Source organism: Procambarus clarkii, chromosome 40, assembly GCF_040958095.1.
Source record: "Procambarus clarkii isolate CNS0578487 chromosome 40, FALCON_Pclarkii_2.0, whole genome shotgun sequence".
NCBI classification, from domain to species: domain Eukaryota; kingdom Metazoa; phylum Arthropoda; class Malacostraca; order Decapoda; family Cambaridae; genus Procambarus; species Procambarus clarkii.
The window spans coordinates 12,447,146-12,464,463 of NC_091189.1; the positions used below are offsets into that span (position 1 = coordinate 12,447,146).

Below are 17,318 nucleotides of genomic sequence, written 5' to 3' on the forward strand. Positions count from 1 at the left end.
GTAATATCCTCATTATTATTATTATTATATATATATAATAATAATAATAATAATAATAATAATAATAATAAGGATATTACCTCTGTTGCAATTGTAGGGACCCACAGCCTCGAAGAAGAAAATAATGAGTATTCAGAGAAAACCTTGTGGATTCTCACTGAACTACCACCCCCTATTCTTTTTTTTTATCCTATATATATATATATATATATATATATATATATATATATATATATATATATATATATATATATATATAATGAACATAGAGGTAAGAGGTCTGTGAAAGAGATTTCAATGCAGAAGACAATAGTGATCCAAGTAATAAGGTATAGCCTAATAAACAAAGCACAAACATCAACTTGTTTGGACCTGTCCAATACATATGCAAGAGAAAGGCAACAATGCATTGTCTTTAGTGTAAATATGAATTATGCAAGCAGCTGCACACGCAGGCAGCGGTACAGGCAGCCAGATGCACACCCAAGCAGCTGCACACGCAGGCAGCGGTACACGCAGGCAGATGCACACCCAAGCAGCTGCACACGCAGGCAGCGGTACACGCAGGCAGATGCACACCCAAGCAGCTGCACACACAGGCAGCTGCACACCCAAGCAGCTGCACACGCAGGCAGATGCACACCCAAGCAGCTGCACACGCAGGCAGCGGTACACGCAGGCAGCTGCACACCCAAACAGCTGCACACGCAGGCAGCGGTACACGCAGGCAGCTGCACACCCAAACAGCTGCACACGCAGGCAGCGGTACACGCAGGCAGCTGCACACCCAAACAGCTGCACACGCAGGCAGCGGTACACGCAGGCAGCTGCACACCCAAACAGCTGCACACGCAGGCAGCGGTACAGGCAGCCAGATGCACACCCAAGCAGCTGCACACGCAGGCAGCGGTACAGGCAGCCAGATGCACACCCAAGCAGCTGCACACGCAGGCAGCGGTACACGCAGGCAGATGCACACCCAAGCAGCTGCACACGCAGGCAGCGGTACACGCAGGCAGATGCACACCCAAGCAGCTGCACACACAGGCAGCGGTACACGCAGGCAGATGCACACCCAAGCAGCTGCACACGCAGGCAGCGGTACACGCAGGCAGATGCACACCCAAGCAGCTGCACACGCAGGCAGCGGTACACGCAGGCAGATGCACACCCAAGCAGCTGCACACCCAAACAGCGGTACACGTTACAAAACCTCTAAAACCAGTTCCCGGAGAAAGCCAAACACGCTAGACACACGTAACACACCCGAACATTAAGGATTACAAACCGGCCGACTAATAAAGCAATAGAATACAAAGTATAGTAAAGTAAATAATAAACAATAATATTCAATATCATTGCACATGTAAATCAAATTAACTTAACACACACACACACACACACACACACACACACACACACACACACACACACACACACACACACACACACACACACACACACACACACACACACACACCTGCACCAAATGCACCTTACGACACTGGAAGACAGAAGAGAAGAGTAAGGGGAGACATGATCACAACCTACAAAATCCTCAGGGGAATCAACCGGGTAAACAAGGATAAACTATTCAACACTGGTGGTACGCGAACAAGGGGACACGGGTGGAAACTGAGTACCCACATGAGCCACAGGAACGTTAGAAGGAACTTTTTCAGTGTCAGAGTAGTTAACGGATGGAATGAATTATGCAGTGATGTGGTGGAGGCTGACTCCATACACAGTTTCAAATGTAGATATGATAGAGCCCAGTAGGCTCAGGAACCTGTACACCAGTTGATTGACAGTTGAGAGGCGGGACCAAAGAGCCAAAGCTCAACCCCCGCAAGCACAAATAGGTGAGTACACGCACACATCATAATAGCCTTCATAACTCAGCAACAGATAATCTTAAGCACAAGTCAACAAATGAATTAAACTGAATGTAGAGATATATTGAGTCTAAATCCATTCATAACCTCAGGTACAATAAGACACTTCAGCTAGAGCATCGTTAACGTGATACTTACGTCAAGTTCCTTAAGTAAAAGGACTGCATCTACAGGATGGAGCACTCAAGAAACCCGCGAAAGACTTTCAACAGTGCCGCTGTAACGAGGCAGATGGTGCCGTAGAACACAAAGATATGACAAGACCGCAACACCACACAGGTACTGGAAACTCTGCACATTTATCAAGCAAATCCTTATGGCAAGACACAAAATACGGTCTGCACCGAACACTTTCAGTTATACACCGCATGTGCTACCCACTCTATAACATGTAAAAGAAATGTTCGAAGATAGTGCCACACCACACATCAGGACGACGAGTCCAGGCACCGTCCAAGAGATCAAGCATAAAGCCAATCGACAGCACAGGTCGAGTGTCTCCCAAGTTCTTTGTTGCTAAGCCACTCCCTCACAAACCTAGCCTAACCTAGCCTAGGATTACCTAACCTAGCCTAGGATTACCTAACCTAGCCTAGGATTACCTAACCTAGCCTAGCCTAACATAACCTAAGTTAGCCTAACCTAAAATAACCTAATCTAGCCTAACCGATCCCAGCCTAACTATAATCTAGCCTAACCGAGCCCAGCCTAACCATAATCTTGCCTATAGACTAACCTAACCTAACCAGACCTAAGCAATTTCCTCGCTAATTCTCCTGGAAACCCAGTTTCCCACCGGTCTAAAACCTCGTCGTCTTGTGACAAATTTCACAAAGTGTGAGTGAACAACCTACTGATGTCCAGGCGAGAGACCAGGGCGGGAAGGAAGGAATTATCAGGGGGAAAGCGCCAAGCCATTGCGACTATATAGCACTTGGAAGGGATGTGGATAAGGATTGGGGGATGGGACGGAGGAACGTACGATGCCCAACCACTTGGACGGTCGGGGATTGAGCGCTGACCTGCAGGAAGAGAAACCGTCGCTCTACCAGTCCAGTCCAAGTGGTTGGGTGTATAAATGGTGCCTGATAAAACATAAAGATACACCAATGGGTGCGGGGGGGGGGGGGGAGTGAATTTAATACACGCAAACACGGTAGAAAATGACATTGTAGAGACTGGCGCAAGCTTATTGTGACAACACTGGTATATATATATATACACACTGTGGTATTCGTGCCTGAAACTCTGGCTTCCCTTCAAAATCCGCACCCACCCGCCTCTCCACAAGGTCCAGAAGGGAGGGGCAAACCCTGATCCCTAATTCCCAGAGCTATAGTGTGGTAATGGCTTGGCGCTTTCTCCTAATATGTTCCCTTCCACTTCAGGAGGGCTAACCCCCTTTGACAATTTACTATGCAACTTTTTGGTTTATAACCTTTCTTGCAACTAATCCATAGCCTGGTTGTTAGGACAAACAGTCTTGGTACTTTTGAGGTCCGAGTTCAAATTCCCGATGATTCAAGCGAGTGAACTGATTGCACCCAGATTATTGTCGCTCGCATCTTGTATGATAACGTCCGAAGTGTCTCAATCTGCACTCGTGGAGAGACGCAGGAAAAGGTGGGAGATATGATCTAGGTCTTCAAGTGGGTTAGTGACGTAGGCAGGGGGATATAAACACGGTTATGACCGTCGGAACAGGTCAAAACCCGCACCGAAGCGAACGAGCTGGAGAAGTTTCGTTCAAGAGGGATGTGGGGCAAGTGATGGTTTGGAAACGAGTTGGCGGATAAGGTAAATGGGTTGCCATCTAGCCTTATTGAGGCAAACACTTTGACAGCTTTCAAGAATGGATTGGATACGTTCATGGATGAGAGAGGATAAATATAAACGGGACCCATCTAGTGTGCCCCAATAAGCCCACTGCGGCCTTCCCTAATTCTCAATGTTCTTAAATAAATGTTGGATCGTAAGAAGGCTTCCCTCAGTGTCGTATAACATCTTCACCGCGACTAAGGGCCCTCACCAACACAACCAAAGGTCGTACTCCCTATATATGTTATTTTAATTTGCAAATAAAACTAGACACGTCATGAAAACCCAACCAATAAAAGACATAGCATGTAGGAGACTATAAACTTATCTCACTTTATCAAACCCCAAGTGACAAAGGAGTCTCGCGCCGCGGCTCTTGGTTTCAAACACTACATCACCTTGTTGAACAGGGAGTCGGATTCCTTTTAGAGAATAAAGCCATTAAGTTAAACCTACGAGGTACCGAGGAACATAAACAACATCCCGTGCGAGCAAAACCCTCCGGAGGGAAGGTCTTTAAGTTTAACAATAGACTCGTCCACGGCGGACTGATTTAACGCCACTGGTTAATACGCTCGAGATAAGAAAATACCATTGTTGTCCCGTCCAGCGTTTAGCAGATGTAATCTTGGTTTGCGCAGACCCGGTCCCGATCTTCCCTCTATGATTCATGGTCTTATATGTTTGCCAGAGGTGGAGGTGTGTGGGAATATGAGTGTACTCACCTAATTCTATTCACATAATTGTGCCTGCAGGAATGTGTGCCAGCTCTTGGGCCCCCGTGTTTTCGAAGATCTTGAAGAAGAGGAAGATGTGTTTAGGGATAAGGTTTAGAGGGTAAAAGAGGATGTATTAAAAGAATCGAAATCAGATTCAAAAGCTTCATTCGTACTAACTTTTACAATCATTACAATAATGGCTGGACTAAACAGGTGTACAACAGTTTAAATCACTGTTACATTTTTGGCCTAGAGTGAGTAACATGTAGTGTACAATGTGAAAGGTGATATATATTGACAAACAGAGTAGTTTATCATTAGAGCGCCGAGACAGATATTGCAGCATTTTATATCACAAAATTAGGATGATGAGAAGATAATTTGACGAAATAATTTTAACTAATCATACCACGAAGTTAAGAAAATTTGCATACCCTCAGCATTCTCCATCAACAGATTCTAGAGGTCAAAATCACTCTAAACACACACAGCTAATACGACAAGATCACACTTCAATAGGACTCATTTTGAGTCCTATTGAAGGACTAAACTGCAGTAAACCATCTCTTTGTAAGAATTATTTCTTCACAATTACATATATCCTCTACACTCGCTACACCGTTATGTACATCACTCATTCTACAATCGTGTTTCACAACAATCAAGTTCATGAACAAATCCACAAGGGCCGTGACGAGGATTCGAACCTGCGTCCGAGAGCATCTCAGACGCTGCCTTAATCGGATGCTCTCGGACGCAGGTTCGAATCCTCGTCACGGCCCTTGTGGATTTGTTCATTTGATGCACAACGTTATTGTGATTTCTGTGTGTAACGAAGTTCATATTTCTGGAAATATTGCAGTGGCCAAATGCTAAGTGGGTGCCCGGAAAGAGAGCTAATTGTGTTTGCTGGATGGGTGAGTCGTTTCAGACAAAAAGGTATCGTTGGATTGTGAATTATTTCTTCAAGAGTAGATGTGGGCACCAGGCCAGGTAGGAGAGGACAACGAGTGTAAGGATGGACACCAAGATCCGTCGTGAAGAGTTCCTCCATTCACAATTAATCTTACCAAAGTCAACATTTTGTAGGTACCGTAGTTAGACATTCACTCTCAAATAACTTTATTTTCGACCAGGAATTAAGATGACCAAATTCACTTATAATAAACATTGTTCTGACCTTAATAGCATTCGAAAAATTAACAAGTGGGCCCTCCGAGAATATAATTTGTCCCAAATGCTTTTCAGAATACTTTACCAGAATATCTCTGCCAAACAATTTTAGGATGGGATTTGTATAAAACGAGTCCTGTGAGTTAGAAGCAACCACAGTACATTTGGCAGGATTGAACGTTAGGTTGTACTCAGCGCTACAGCTTCCACATATTTCTATCAAGTTTTCCATTGGTCGGTGGGAGTAAAACTAAATCATCAGTATAACAAACAACAAACATTGGCCTTAGTACTGCCAATGTTACAGTCAGCTATACTGGTTCTTAACTCGTATAACAATGGCTAATGATAGAGAGCAAACAGTATAGGACCAAAACCAGCACCTTGTCTGACCCCCATTTTGTAGTGAGAAATATTCAGAGAGAACATTACTCCATTTCACAGCTAATTTGCATACCTGATAAGAAATATATTAATATTTAGTGATGACAAGACGTACTTTTCTGCAACGCAATTCTTTATCAAATGTTTGAAGTGTTCAACTTTCTCAAAAGATTGGGCACCACATCAGGAGAGAGGGAAGAGAGGTTCCCTGTGAGATGTAGTTTCCCTCACTACAAAGCGTCGTTGAGTGACCAGTTTTGTATATAAATTGAAAGTCAGAAGGCCTACAAATAAGTCGTTAGCTAGAAATGAATGAGTACTAATCATACACTTTGTTTGTGTATGTGTTGTTTGTGTTTGTGTATGTATGTTTTTGTGTATGTGTGTGTGTTTTTGGGCTATAGCTCTATGGTTATCAAAGGACACAGAAGCTCCGCAGTTCTGTGGCATGGGAACAGGTACAGAGGTGTGATACATAGACATTACAGATGTCGATGGACCATGGGAAATAGACGATGAATAGAAGGAATTGCGAGAGGAATGAAGAGGTGAAGTCAGGTTGGGAAAGGGGTATGGTGAGGAGGAGGAGCAGGGGCGTTATGGGGGAGGGGCAGGTGAGATGAGATGGGGGGATGGGGTGGAATGGGTAAGAAGATGTAGGGAAGAGAGGGAAGCTAACACGGCGCAGCGACCTGGTGGTAAGTGTCATATAACAGAGTGTCTGGGGAAGTTACCCTGTAGATGGCCACCGATACTGTCTTTTTCCCCCAACCCTTACACCTCTTACTAGATGTTATGTCTGTCTCTCTCTGTCTCTCTCTGTCTCTGTCTGTCTGTCTGTCTCTCTCTCTCTCTCTCTCTCTCTCTCTCTCTCTCTCTCTCTCTCTCTCTCTCTCTCTCTCTCTCTCTCTCTCTCTCTCTCTCTCTCTCTCTCTCTCTCTCTCTCTCTCTCTCTCTCTCTCTCTCTCTCTCTCTCTCCTCTCTCCTCTCCTCTCTCCTCTCTCTCTCTCTCTCTCTCTCTCTCTCTCTCTCTCTCTCTCTCTCTCTCTCTCTCTCTCTCTGTCTCTCTGTCTCTCTCTCTCTCTCTCTCTCTCTCTCTCTCTCTCTCTCTCTCTCTCTCTCTCTCTCTCTCTCTCTCTCTCTCTCTCTCTCTCTCTCTCTCTCTCTCTGTCTCTCTCTCTCTCTCTCCTCTCTCTCTCTCTCTCTCTCTCTCTCTCTCTCTCTCTCCTCTCTCTCTCTCTCTCTCTCCTCTCTCTCTCTCTCTCTCTCTCTCATATTTATAAACAAAGACTACTGATCCTAAACAAACAAGGCGAGAGATCTTATCCTACATCATGTCCTTTCAAGTGTGACCCCAAGCAACTCATATAATGAGTTACTTACTGTTATTTGGACTTACTGGGTATATACTCTACGCTAAGATACGACCATAATATATACAGGGTGAAACCGGTGTCTTTATGTAGTCAGCTAAATTGGGTTCACGCATATCTACATGTTGAGAGAATATATTTTAAATGTGACTCAGCCTAAGCATGAATGATCGTTGATGAATGTATGCTGTTGAAAATGGCATAGCCAGCATGAGGCTGTTGATGTGCTGTGGTGCTAACTCTGGAGATCCACGAACGTTTGGCCAGGTGAGGAACTTTAAGAACATTGGCCTTATATACATATTAGTTAAGGCGCCTCTTAACATCTCTAACATAGTGACCAGGCCAACCAAGATAAGTCCTCTCGAGTGAGATGTTTGTTAGTGCTGTAAGTTTCTGTGCTGACATGATTGGTAGGTTTACCACATGAGTCCTCACAGTCACTGAAGAACAAAATTCATCAGCAAGATATTTCTGCCAATTTTCCATGCATGTTTTCTAGTGGCGATATCTTGGTGTCTGGTTATCGTCACATAGCGTGTTTACTCAATAGCAAAAGGAAACTTGCCATACTTGACACTAAACATATATTGCTGCAAGTGTCTTGTTAATGAAGCTCATGGCATTTGGTATTTCCTCTCGTATATACGTAAATAATAGGGTGAAGTCATCAGCATAGATCTAGGCTTCGCTGATGACATGTACTCACCTAGTTGTCCTTGCAGGGGTTGAGCTTCAGCTCTTTGACCCCGCCTCTCAACTGTCAATTAATTGATGAAAATGCATTAGATCACTGAAGCAGACATGTCGTAGCAAGGGGACAAGCACATTACCCTTGTGCTATATTACTCACCAAATGAGTAGCATCGACTCATGCCATAGAGTAGAAACTTTCAACAAGGGATCAACAGCAGAACAACCTCGCCTGTAACCAAAATTGTCGACTACACAGCAACATATGATAGTAAAATTATTAATATATATATATATATTTTATGAGATTATTGTATCAAGAATTTTGCCAGTTATTAACAGCATTGACACTGAGCTGTATTTGCTGACCGGATCTTCCTTTAGTGGCATGCATGTTTTCTAGTGGCGATATCTTGGTGTCTGGTTATCGTCACATAGCGTTGGAGTTATCGTCACATAGTGGAGTTGAACTAAATTCTTCCTTTTTAAAGAAAGGGTCATATACTTAGAGGCATGTCGAGTGATTTAGGGCGTGCACTTGATCTTGTTTAATAATCTACTGTGACAGCTTTGGTACGGTACTTGGATCAAGGCACGGATGCTGTCGTTCTGGACCAGAATCCTGTATACTGGCAGTAAAATGTTCTACCGGTAGATTAGCCCTTTCTTGATTGCTGCTTGTAAGGGTGCGATCTTGTCAGTTTAATGGTGGGATTACGTCCACGGAGAAATATCTCCTGTCAAATTTTAATCAGGTGGTGGTCACCTCCGCCAGAGTCACCCTCCGGAGTCACCCTCCGCCAGACTTTGGATCCAATTATTCTTGATGAAAGTTTTCTCCTTCTTGAGGATATCTTGAGATGATTTCGGGGCTTTTAGTGTCCCCGCGGCCCGGTCCTCGACCAGGCCTCCACCCCCCAGGAAGCAGCCCGTGACAGCTGACTAACACCCAGGTACCTATTTTATTGCTAGGTAACAGGGGCATAGGGTGAAAGAAACTTTGCCCATTGTTTCTCGCCGGCGCCTGGGATCGAACCCTGGACCACAGGATCACAAGTCCAGCGTGCTGTCCGCTCGGCCAACCGGCTCCTTGATTCTAATTCCCATCGGAAAACAGTCCAGTTTTAAAATTCGTTCATTCACGGGCGACAAGTTCGTCAGTGAATGTTCCTGTCGAGAGCAGAAGGATGGCTTTTATATATGTCTTCCAGTTACTGTTTTTTTGGGGGGACCTCAACTGCCCCCCCCCCCCCGGCACCGACACCCAAACCATGGCTGGTCAGAAGGTCTGGTCACACACTCTTTCTCACGCTTTCTTCCCATTTACCGTCACCATACACATACACGTGACATCTATGGTACACCTAGCCCCTTATGCATGGCATACATTGCATATATGTACAGAACACGTCGCCCCCTGTGTATGGTACATGGCACCCACACGTAAGGTACACCTGAACCACCACCACCCCCACATCCACCTATCCCCCCACACACACCCCCACAACCGGCCACCAGCACCACCACCCCCACAACCGGCCACCTGCACCACCACCCCCACAACCGGCCACCTGCACCACCACCCCCATAACCGGCCACCAGCACCACCACCCCCACAACCGGCCACCAGCACCACCACCCCCATAACCGGCCACCAGCACCACCACCCCCACAAGCGGCCACCAGCACCACCACCCCCACAACCGGCCACCTGCACCACCACCCCCACAACCGGCCACCTGCACCACCACCCCCACAACCGGCCACCTGCACCACCACCCCCACCTCTACACCCCCACAACCGGCCACCACCACCTCCACACCCCCACAACCGGCCACCACCACCTCCACACCCCCACAACCGGCCACCATAGCGACCACCAGCATCACGAAACGCGAGAGGACGAGGAGAGTGAGGATAGTGAGCATCACTGCGTCACTATCACAGTGTATCTCCCAGGGCTTCACGCTGGGCGGGAATGCCAACTACCTGGCCCATGTACTCTGCCTTCACCATACTCTCATCATTCTCACTATCACCCACATTCTCCACCCTATTAAATTAAAAAGGTGCGAAAACTGCTTGTAAAGGGATAACTGAGGTTTAATATACTGGAAATATGCATGGTAAAGTATATATATATATATATATATATATATATATATATATATATATATATATATATATATATATATATATATATATATGTCGTACCTAGTAGCCAGAACGCACTTCTCAGCCTACTATTCAAGCCCGATTTGCCTAATAAGCCAAGTTTTCATGAATTAATGTTTTTTTCGTCTACCTAACCTACCTAACCTAACCTAACCTAGTTTTTTTTGGCTACCTAACCTAACCTTACCTATAAATATAGGTTAGGTTAGGTTAGGTAGGGTTGGTTAGGTTCGGTCATATATCTACGTTAATTTTAACTCCAATAAAAAAAATTGACCTCATACATAGAGAAAAGGGTTGCTTTATCATTTCATAAGAAAAAAATTATAGTAAATATATTAATTCAGGAAAACTTGGCTTATTAGGCAAATCGGGCCTTGAATAGTTGGCTGAGAAGTGAGTTCTGGCTACTAGGTACGACATATATATATATATATATATATATATATATATATATATATATATATATGTCGTACCTAGTAGCCAGAACTCACTTCTCAGCCTACTATTCAAGGCCCGATTTGCCTAATAAGCCAAGTTTTCCTGAATTAATATATTTACTATAATTTTTTTCTTATGAAATGATAAAGCAACCCTTTTCTCTATGTATGACGTCAATTTTTTTTTATTGGAGTTAAAATTAACGTAGATATATGACCGAACCTAACCAACCCTACCTAACCTAACCTAACCTATATTTATAAGTAAGGTTAGGTTAGGTAGCCAAAAAAGCTAGGTTAGGTTAGGTTAGGTAGGTTAGGTAGACGAAAAAACATTAATTCATGAAAACTTGGCTTATTAGGCAATCGGGCCTTGAATAGTAGGCTGAGAAGTGCGTTCTGGCTATTAGGTACGACATATATATATATATATATATATATATATATATATATATATATATGTCGTACCTAATAGCCAGAACGCACTTCTCAGCCTACTATTCAAGGCCCGATTTGCCTAATAAGCCAAGTTTTCATGAATTAATGTTTTTTCGTGTACCTAACCTACCTAACCTAACCTAACCTAGCTTTTTTTGGCTACCTAACCTAACCTTCCCTATAAATATAGGTTAGGTTAGGTTAGGTAGGGTTGGTTAGGTTCGGTCATATATCTACGTTAATTTTAACTCCAATAAAAAAAATTGACCTCATACATAGAGAAAAGGGTTGCTTTATCATTTCATAAGAAAAAAATTATAGTAAATATATTAATTGAGGAAAACTTGGCTTATTAGGCAAATCGGGCCTTGAATAGTAGGCGGAGAAGTGAGTTCTGGCTACTAGGTACGACATATATATATATATATATATATATATATGTATATATATATATGTATATATATATATATATATATATATATATATATATATATATATATATATATATATATATATATATATATATATATATATGTCGTACCTAGTAGCCAGAACGCACTTCTCAGCCTACTATGCAAGGCCCGATTTGCCTAATAAGCAGAGTTTTCATGAATTAATTGTTTTTCGGCAACCTAACCTACCTAACCTAACCTAACCTAACTTTTTCCGCTACCTAACCTAACCTAACCTATAAAGATAGGTTAGGTTAGGTTAGGTAGGGTTGGTTAGATTCGGTCATATATCTACGTTAATTTTAACTCCAATAAAAAAATTGACCTCATACATAATGAAATGGGTAGCTTTATCATTTCATAAGAAAAAAATTAGAGAAAATATATTAATTCAGGAAAACTTGCCTTATTAGGCAAATTGGGCCTTGCATAGTAGGCCGAGAAGTGCGTTCTGGCTACTAGGTACGATATATATATATATATATATATATATATATATATATATATATATATATATATATATATGTCGTACCTAATAGCCAGAACGCACTTCTCAGCCTACAATTCAAGGCCCGATTTGCCTAATAAGCCAAGTTTTCATGAATTAATGTTTTTTCGTCTACCTAACCTACCTAACCTAACCTAACCTAGCTTTTTTTGGCTACCTAACCTAACCTTACCTATAAATATTGGTTAGGTTAGGTTAGGTAGGGTTGGTTAGGTTCGGTCATATATCTACGTTAATTTTAACTCCAATAAAAAAAAATTGACCTCATACATAGAGAAAAGGGTTGCTTTATCATTTCATAAGAAAAAAATTATAGTAAATATATTAATTCAGGAAAACTTGGCTTATTAGGCAAATCGGGCCTTGAATAGTAGGCTGAGAAGTGAGTTCTGGCTATTAGGTACGACATATATATATATATATATATATATATATATATATATATATATATATATGTCGTACCTAATAGCCAGAACGCACTTCTCAGCCTACTATTCAAGGCCCGATTTGCCTAATAAGCCAAGTTTTCATGAATTAATGTTTTTTCGTCTACCTAACCTACCTAACCTAACCTAACCTAGCTTTTTTTGGCTACCTAACCTAACCTTACCTATAAATATAGGTTAGGTTAGGTTAGGTAGGGTTGGTTAGGTTCGGTCATATATCTACGTTAATTTTAACTCCAATAAAAAAAAATTGACCTCATACATAGAGAAAAGGGTTGCATTATCATTTCATAAGAAAAAAATTATAGTAAATATATTAATTCAGGAAAACTTGGCTTATTAGGCAAATCGGGCCTTGAATAGTAGGCTGAGAAGTGAGTTCTGGCTACTAGGTACGACATATATATATATATATATATATATATATATATATATATATATATATATATATATATATATATATATATATATATATATATATATATATATTATTATTAAATATGACCGAAAAAGTAAGATTAATAATTCTAACACGAATTTTCTCAATCTTTCGTACATTACGCTTCACTGTTGGAGGTAAATCAAAAATCAATTCTCCAAAATTCATTTTTATTTCTAGTCTGACGCGACACGGGCGCGTTTCGTAAAACTTATTACATTTTCAAAGACTTTAGTTCACAAATACACAACTGAATAGAACTTACGTATCTCCGATTTTATATCTACATTTGAGTGAGGTGGAAGGGGTGATGTGGCATTAACACAAGACAGAACAAAATGTGGTATTAATAGGGTATTAATTTCATCAACACAAGACAGAACAAGGGTATTAATAGGGTATTAATTTCATCAATTTCATCATCATTTGTTGATGAAATTAATACCCTATTAATACCCTTGTTCTGTCTTGTGTTGATGAAATTAATACCCTATTAATACCACATTTTGTTCTGTCTTGTGTTAATGCCACATCACCCCTTCCACCTCACTCAATGTAGATATAAAATCGGAGATATGTAAGTTCTATTCAGTTGTATATTTGTGAACTAAAGTCTTTGAAAATGTAATAAGTTTTACGAAACGCGCCCGTGTCGCGTCAGACTAGAAATAAAAATGAACTTTGGAGAATTGATTTTTGATTTACCTCCAACAGTGAAGCGTAATGTACGAAAGATTGAGAAAATTCGTGTTAGAATTATTAATCTTACTTTTTCGGTCATATTTAATAATATATGTCTACAGGAAAGACTGCTACCAAAATATACTAATATATATATATATATATATATATATATATATATATATATATATATATATATATATATATATATATATATATATATAATATATATATATATATATATGCGCACAAACAAGCTTGCATGGTCCCCAAGCCAATATGCAACAGAAAACTCCTCACCTCTGAAGCATTGGAACCCAGACAGCCAGGACTCCATGCACATTTGGTGTGTCCCGTGCTTTAACCACTAGGCCACACTGGCTGTTCAAAAGGATTGGAAGTCGTCAGATCTTTTAACCCAATCCCCGACATCACTCGGTGACCTCTTTTGGCAGAGATATTTCATCAAATCTCCTCACCATGCTCACCGTGTGTGTACTCACCTAGTTGTACTCACCTAGTTGTGTTTGCGGGGGTTGAGCTCTGGCTCTTTGGTCCCGCCTCTCAACCGTCAATCAACAGGTGTACAGATTCCTGAGCCTATCGGGCTCTGTCATATCTACACTTGAAACTGTGTATGGAGTGAGCCTCCACCACATCACCCCTAATGCATTCCATTTGTCAACCACTCTGACACTAAAAAAGTTCTTTCTAATATCTCTGTGGCTCATTTGGGCACTCAGTTTCCACCTGTGTCCCCTTGTGCGTGTTCCCCTTGTGTTAAATAGACTGTCTTTATCTACCCTATCAATCCCCTTCAGAATCTTGAATGTGGTGATCATGTCCCCCTAACTCTTCTGTCTTCCAGCGAAGTGAGGTTTAATTCCCGTCGTCTCTCCTCGTAGCTCATACCTCTCAGCGTCGGGTACTAGTCTGGTGGCAAACCTTTGAACCTTTTCCAGTTTAGTCTTATCCTTGACTAGATATGGACTCCATGCTGGGGCTGCATACTCCAGGATTGGCCTGACATATGTGGTATACAAAGTTCTGAATGATTCTTTACACAAGTTTCTGAATATATATATATATGTGTGTGCGTGTGTGTGTGTGTGTGTGTGTGTGTGTGTGTGTGTGTGTGTGTGTGTGTGTGTGTCCTGGTGTAGGTGTGTACGTGCCAGTGTGTGTGTGTGTGTGTGTGTGTGTGTGTGTGTGTGTGTGTGTGTGTGTGTGTGTGTGTGTGGTGTGTGTGTGTGTGTGTGTGTACTCACCTATATGTACTCACCTATATGTGCTTGCAGGAATCGAGCATTGACTCTTGGATCCCGCCTTTCGAGCATCGGTTGTTTTACAGCAATGACTCCTGTCCCATTTCCCTATCATACCTGGTTTTTAAAAGTATGAATAGTATTTGCTTCCACAACCTGTTCCTGAAGTGCATTCCATTTCCCCACTACTCTCACGCTAAAAGAAAACTTCCTAACATCTCTGTGACTCATCTGAGTTTCAAGCTTCCATCCATGTCCTCTCGTTCTGTTACTATTCCGTGTGAACATTTCGTCTATGTCCACTCTGTCAATTCCTCTGAGTATCTTATACGTTCCTATCATGTCCCCCCTCTCCCTTCTTCTTTCTAGTGTCGTAAGGCACAGTTCCCTCAGGCGCTCTTCATACCCCATCCCTCGTAGCTCTGGGACGAGTCTCGTTGCAAACCTCTGAACCTTTTCCAGTTTCATTATATGCTTCTTCAGATGGGGACTCCATGATGAGGCGGCATACTCTAAGACTGGCCTTACGTAGGCAGTGTGTGTGGTGTGTGTGTATGTGTGTGTGTTGTGTGTGTGTGTGTGTGTGTGTGTGTGTGTGTGCGTGTGTCCTGGTGTAGGTGTGTACGTGCCAGTGTGTGTGTGTGTGTGTGTGTGTGTGTGTGTGTGTGTGTGTGTGTGTGTGCGTGTGTCTGTGTGTGTGTGTTGTGTTGTGTGTGTTGTGTGTGTGTGTGTGTGTGTGTTGGTGTGGTGTGTGTGTGTGTGTGTGTGTGTGTGTGTGTGTGTGTGTGTGTGTGTGTGTGTGTGTGTGTGTGTGTGTGTGTGTGTGTGTGCGCGTGCTTGTGTCCTGGTGTAGGTGTGTACGTGCCAGTGTGCGTGTGCGTGCAGGAACAGGCACCAAGTTTTTGCTGTCGCTTCCATACTGTCGAATCATGTTCCTCCAGTTTCCAGTTCATAACTCTCCATAACGGAGCTCTGGTTAACATACGCCACTCTCACACTCACTACTCTCACTTCTCTCCCTCCGCTCTCATATCACTCTCACTTCTCCATCAACACACGCTCCTCAGCACACACACTCTCCTCAACACATGGACGTAACTCTCACCAAAACACTCACTCTACACCCGCCAGCACACACAATTACCGCCCGCAACACTTCACGCAGTGTGCTGAAGAACTCGCTATATTTCTAACTGGCCAACACTGGCTTCTCTCAAGAGAACAACAGTGTTGTTCTCGTCAGGTGTGTAGGGAGATAGAGAGACATATGTGAAAGACTCGCACCGTCGCTTGACCTGACAGACACAATACAGGGCTAGATATGTACTGATTGAGTAGTTGGAACATACATACGAGACTGTGCTAACTGGACAAGAGTTACCACTAATTGGAGTTGCAAATATGTAAGTGAAAATATGCTAGTCAGTTCCAACTTACGCAGGTTCGAACCCACATCACGGCCCTTGTGGATTTGTTCATTTGATGCATCACGCTATTGGGATTTTTGTGTGTATGCTAGTCAGTGTCTTCCTTTGGCTTCAAGTAGTTTTAGTGTGGGTCTGAATGACGTCTTCAAAGTGGTTGTTGTCATTAGAGGAAGGTCAGTGAACACTTGGCGGTTTGAAAGGCTGTGCTTAGAAAAGGGGTCAACAAACAGCTGTTTCAGTGAAGGTCGGTGGGTTTCACGAAGAAGTCTTGACAAGGGGTCATGATTCAAGGGGTCAAGGGGTCTTGTGCTAAAGATGGAGATGATTTTCTGTCTTTTAGGGAAAAAAAATCTTATTTGGCACATATGTTTTGTAATGATAATTGGATAATTAAGCTGTCATATATAGTTAAACAAAAATTCAAGGCCCAAATTAATCCAAATTAATTTAATTTGAAACTTTAAGTTGAAAAAAATTGAAAAAATCAAATAAATTTGAAAAAGGAAGAAATATAATTTTTTATGACATTTATAAATAAGTTAAACTTCATGTTGAACGTCCGAAGTCCGTGTTCCGAACTACCTTACCTTACCTTGAGGTGCCTCCTGGTTGCTGAACTGATCAACCAGGCTGTTGGACGCGGCTGCTCGCAGCCTGACGTATGACTATACTGCTATACTATACTGCATATTTCAAACGTTGATGATTTCCGTAATAAATCATCAACTTTATCATCATTTTCAATCCGTGTGCCAAATAACTGCCCACTTTTCAGTCAAAATAGTGTTTGAATGTTGCCGCCTTTTAAAAGTTTCCCATATGAAGATGGATTTTCTTTTCTGACAACCTTACCTTGAGGATACCTTGAGATGGTTTCGAGGCTTAGCGACCCCGCGGCCCGGTCCTCGACCAGGCTTCCTCGTTGTGGACTGGTCAATCAGACCAATGTAGACGGTACGAGTATAGCATTATCAGCGTGTAATTCAGATTT

The 17,318-nt window shown here is 42.3% G+C and overlaps 1 protein-coding gene across 1 annotated transcript in view; it reads right to left on the reverse strand.

The window, feature by feature from the left end:
- Positions 1-357: 357 nt before the first annotated feature.
- The window catches only part of LOC138372796 (uncharacterized), a 30,093-nt gene continuing 13,132 nt past the window's right edge, over positions 358-17,318 (reverse strand). The window contains exon 2 of the mRNA XM_069338449.1: positions 358-1,179. Within this exon, the coding sequence (XP_069194550.1) occupies positions 358-1,179 (822 nt within the window). The remainder of the gene's footprint in view (positions 1,180-17,318) is intronic.